We start from the raw sequence: 5,427 nt of genomic DNA on the forward strand, positions 1-5,427 counted from the left end.
CGCTTCGCAGCAAGGCCCTTCCAGACTTTTCCCTCCCACACCTCATCCATCCTGTCGTACCAAGGATGATGCGCCACGTAGTCCCAGGATTTTTTTGTTTGCTTGTCCCCAAATACGTCACGTGCCTTGTCCAAGCGCGTGACCACACCTCCGCCCAGATCCACGGAGGCGAAGACAGACCGGCCCCGGTGGAAAGAGGAAGACACGGCACGCGCTGAGACCGCACCACCACGACGCTGGGCGTTCAGGATGGACATGGGGGTGCCATTGCGGGTGCTGCGCACTAGAAACGAAGCTGAGGATCGAAGTAGCATCATGAGTGCAAGGGAGCCGAGAAAAAGGCGACAGAAGGCCTGAGTGGGACGAAAGCTTGCGCTCATGCGGCTCCGCTGGTCGCAACAATCGCGTTCGAGGGATGTGAGCTAGTCAGTGGAAAAAAGAAAGATGAAGGGCCGTGAAAAACAGGATGGAAGGAGGGAAGTATCTGACTCGTCTTTCGAGAGCAACGGGACGCAAGGTATTGCAACGAGCTGTGTTTATGCAGCCAAAGCTATACCGACAGATGAGAAAAGAACCCCTCGGCAATCAATGCTAGAATATAGGTGGATCAGGACGCATATCGTTCGTTGGTATCACAGGATTCCCACGGCAGCATGGTGGCACGCGTCTCACATCACGTCTTCGCTCAACCTATCTGAGTCACTTGGGGCGATACGAAGCTTCCCTTTTGATGCTTTTTATCCCGAGAAAGAGGTGTTGATGCCTTCGCAGTCCAGCGAAGCATCGGATACGCACATTTAGAGTTGCGAGGGATTTATGGTTTCGGTGTGCGTGCTTTATATGGGGTACACTTATCGTTTGTGTGGAAGGCAGGTTTATCGCAGCTCGAACGCAACTACAGGAGCAGGACCCTTCCTTTCCAAACTTTTGTAAGGGTAGCACGTACCAATTTTGGCTCACAACAGTAGTCCACCGATATACACGAAGAAAGTGTCGGCGTTTGATTCACCGTCCCTCTCAGCAATATCTTGTTTTTTGTGATGGACTGTGTAAGGGGTGCTCTTTCCTCTTAACCTCCCCCCCCCGCCCGGAGTGGAAAATAGGAGTGCTTAGGTATCAAAGACAATATGAGTGATTAGTATTATGGGTTGAGAATAAGCACAACACGCCTCCGTTATTTCTTCTTCCTTACAAACCAGCCGGACAAGCCCCTGCATCCATGAGGCAACCTGGGGAATCCAGCAAGCAATGGTAGCATGAACAGTACACCTACCCTGTCTTTATATGATATCTTGGGTGTTTCTCCCGCTGCGTCGCCCTCCACCATCAAACGCGCCTATCAAGCAGCTGCTAGAGCCACGCATCCTGATAAGGCTGCGGCTCATTCGAAAGGTGGTTGTCGGGCCAGACCGGGTCATGTCTCCTCTCCCAGGTAAGGAATGCAGAAGAACCCTTTATCCTTGAGGTTTGGGAGCGAAGTACTTTGAATGCCTAGCTGTGTGTGTGGGCTTCAAGCCGGTGCCGACGTATTTCCTCGCAATCCCTTTCTTGGCCTGTCCCGGCTCTCGAAAAGTACCGCATGGGACCTTACCACGGAGAACGAAGAAGTCGGCATGGAGGAAGTGAAGCGGGGAGGATGCACGCTGCCGCCACGAATGTTGATACAGAGCCGACGCTGACCTCAATGAACCTGCTTTTCTTCTGGTTTTCAGGTTCACTTTCTTGGAGATACAGGCGGCATGGGATGTATTGAGGGCCCGGGAAAGCCGCGCCGCGTACGATGCAGCCTGGGGGCGACAGAGGGATGAGGAGGTTGAGGGCTTCATCGCGGAGGAGGTGAGGGTGGCGGAGATGGAGGAGGAGGGCGGGGAGGAGGACGGGAAGGAAAGGTGGCTGCTGTACCCTTGCCGGTGCGGCGATGCCTTTCGTGTCCCGAAAGAGGAGGGACGCTTTCTCGTGGGGGGCACAGGGAGCCGAGAGACAGAGGAGGGTGGGACGGAGAAAGTGGATGGAAGTGGAGGAGGGGGCGGCGGCCAAGATGGAGCTGCTGTGGTGGTGACTTGCGATGGGTGTTCGTTGCGCATCCGTGTCAGGGGATGATGATGGAAAAGGACGCGAAGGACGCTGTTGTCAGGGGATGATGATGGAAAAGGACGCGAAGGAGGCTGTTGTGTCCGGGGATGATGAGGGAAAAGAGCCCGGGGCCACGCCGATGGAGTGGCGAAATCGCCGCCCACTGCGACAATCGCCAAGCTCGTATTGCACACAGATACTCATCAAGTAAAGTAAAATCTCACGACTCTTCTACCCGATGTGAAAGCGGCGTTGTCGTCAAAGTTCGAACACACGAGATATCTTCGACGCCACGCCCACCTAGCCAGACGTCACAACGGGAGGCAAGCGCATGTTCCTTTTTCTTTCTATTCGACGGACTTTTCGCCTGCTTCCTCGGCATTTTCCGCCCCAACATTCGACCCTATCACACGAGGCTTGTCATATGTACCTTCCTATACACACTACACTCTCACTCACACCACACCTCCCCCTCACACCACACCTCCCCCTCTCCCCCCCCCTTTCAAACACCCTCCCTCCCCCGCATGCCCCGCTTGCGTCCACGCGGGGTCCGCCGGGCGGCCTTTCCTCCTCCTCCTTCCTCCTCCTCCCCCTCCATCCCTTCCTCTTTCCCCCCCCCACGCGTCCTCGTTTCGGGCACCTGCTACTGCTACTGCCGCTCCCCCCAGCCTCCTTCCCCTGCGCCATGGCCTCCCCCTTCCCTTCCTCTCCCTCCCCTTCCCCTCCTTGTGCCCCCCCGGCACCCCTCCCTCCCTTCCTGGAATGCGTCTTCTTCTCTCCCTCCACGGTCCGGGCGCGCTTCAACCTCTCCAAGTTTTCAACCCCTTTGGGAGATACCCCCGTCCCCGCCACGCCTGTGACTGTCGTCGTTTTCAGCTCACGGGCCGTCATATTCCCGCAGGCCTTCTCCCCCTCCCTCCCTCCCTCCCCCTCCTGCTTCCCTTTGGATTTCCCTCCGGCCATGCGCATGCCTCCCTTCCCGACACGCCTCATTTCCCCGTTTTCAACTTCCGAAGAGGACGATAAGGACGACGAAGAAAGACGTTTTCCTCTCCCACGCTGCCTCGGTGCCCCCATGGACCCTCCCTCCCTCCCTCCTCTCCCCCCCTCCCTCCCTCCCTCCCTCCCCCCCTCCCTCCTTCCTCACCACTCCGGCCTGGGAGGGATACCTACTCTCTGTCTGCGTCGTTGCCGTCCTTCCCATGTGCGTCATTCCCTTCCTTTCTGAAGCTCCACCCCCATTCATCTCCTCCACGATTTGCTTTCCTCCTCCTCCCTCTCCCCCTCGTCTACCGCTGGTCGCCTCACCTACCACCTCCCGCACCCACCCCGGCTCAACAGCCGGAGAAGATGGCGAGGACAGACGCAAAGGCACCATGCGTGCAGTCAGCTCCATCAAAGCCGTCGATGCGTCCCAGCCTTGTCGCCTTAATTGTCCCAGAGCGCTCTTCACGAGTAAGGCCCGACGGGCTTCCTCAGGTGTGAGACCATAGCATTCCATGACCGCATGGAGCTCCGACGTGAGCACAGGCTTTGTTTTATGGTACGAGGATGTCGACACTGCATTTGATGGGGCGTCCGGGGAGGTGAGTCGCGCCAGTAGCTTTTCCACGGCAGCCGCGCGAGGAAGGCCATCGTGGTGTTGAAGACGCCGCATCTCTTCTTGCACAGCTTGCCGAAAAAGACGAGTTTGGGAACGGGCGAGCGTGCCCGTCCAGAAAAGGGACGACGGGCTGCTTAAGGTGGCGTTGGTGAGGGTGGAACACACGGGTTGTGGTTGTTTGGGGTCACGAGCACCACTCCAGTCGGGCATGCTCATGATCGAGAAGAGTGAGGAATTCAAACCCTCCTGTTTGGTAGGGTTGAAAAAAGGGAAAAAGTGAAGACAACCCGCCGCAAAACTTCCACCATGGTACGAAAAGACCTTGTGGCACGCCATGTGGACGTGGTGGGTGCCAGGTTATCCGGCATGTGCGCTTTTCTCGTGTGTTTACGACTGTCTGAAGATAGAGCGCTGGCGGCTCTCGGGGTCCTCATCGCGACCGTCACTACTGGCAGTCGTTTCGAGCAAATTTATCCGCGCATTTTACAAATTCCACGAGAGGGTTCATTCCCACACGTGTGTAGCAATGGCTTCACTTCGTGGCGAATCTTGTGCTTCAGGGATGCGTGCGAAGTTTGCGACACCATGGAATCGAAAAAGTTACAGTCGTGCGTAGAGACGTCTCCACCTCACTAGCAAGTAGCTTACCGCCGGTCATCATAAACCGATGATGAAAAAAGAACAGATTTCTCACCACTAAACCCTTCGTTATGACACGCATCACAGGCTCACCGCATGCCTTACCCACGCACGGCGACAAAATGCCTCCTGCCACGTGCTAGTGCAGCCGTGGGCATGTACGAAAAGGTCACTCGACGTAGTACATCGCAAGCGGCCATTGGAACTGCTGCCTCCCCTCCCTCCACCCCAACATTTATAAAGAAAACAAGCCCAATTTTGCCCTCCGTCACGTCACCTCCCTCAATTGAACCTAGGTACGTGCAGGGTCTTTCCCTTGTTGGGAAAACGTGTTTCTAGCGGCGTTCATCTTTCTCTCCACCGCGGGGAAGGGACTGATTCTTTACCCAGCTGGTGCTGATGAACAATTTGCCGATGCACACACACACACCCTTTTCTTTGCCACCACCACGCACAGATACACGCGCAGCTCTCCTCGTGGGACATCCACGGTTCATGGCAATTACACGACCGTGCTGGGGCGGAGGTACGCCTCAGCCACTCGACTCGTCCCCGCTTGTCACCTTACCTCGGCCGCCTCCTCCTCCTCCTCCTCCTCCTCCTCCTCCTCCTCCTCCTCCTCCTCCTCCCCCGTCTGGGGCGGGCTGAGTCTGGGATTGGACCCAAAGCTGATGAATGAGCCGTCCTCCCCTTCCTCCGTTCCCCCTCCTCCCCCACCGTCAAGTACCCGACCACGCGCTGCGTATCACCACCGTGTCCTACATGGATTCTTCCACCTACATACCCTTTCCTCACAAGGACGGCATTGACGCCAGGGCCTTTCCCACCAATCCTGCGAATTTCAAGGTACGCGCGTCGGATATTTCCAAATACGGGGGAAGGAAAGATGATGGGCGGTGCTCTCTCGGAAACGGCCGGCCTTTTAGACCTTTAAATTCAAAATTTTGAGCACGAGATGGGTACTCGCGGCCTATTTTCGGGGCTTGCGAGACCTTGGGAGCTCTTGCGATGCCGAGAATCTTCGACCAGGCTTTCTCCTCAATTAGCCTCCTCCCCCGTCCCTCCCCTCCCCTCCCCTCCCTCCCTCCTTCCTTCCCTCTCTCCCTCCC

General features: G+C 56.8%; 1 protein-coding gene across 1 annotated transcript; it reads left to right on the top strand.

The window, feature by feature from the left end:
• Positions 1-1,202: 1,202 nt before the first annotated feature.
• Positions 1,203-1,893, top strand: NGA_0483300 (uncharacterized protein; the record flags this gene model as incomplete). The annotated part of the gene is made up of 2 exons (XM_005853452.1): positions 1,203-1,432; positions 1,713-1,893. Coding segments are annotated over exons 1-2 (357 nt in total), but the record flags the coding sequence as incomplete, so codon positions are not given.
• Between the last annotated feature and the right edge of the window lie 3,534 nt (positions 1,894-5,427).

The sequence above is a fragment of the Nannochloropsis gaditana genome, assembly GCF_000240725.1.
Source record: "Nannochloropsis gaditana CCMP526 unplaced genomic scaffold scaffold884, whole genome shotgun sequence".
NCBI classification, from domain to species: domain Eukaryota; class Eustigmatophyceae; order Eustigmatales; family Monodopsidaceae; genus Microchloropsis; species Microchloropsis gaditana.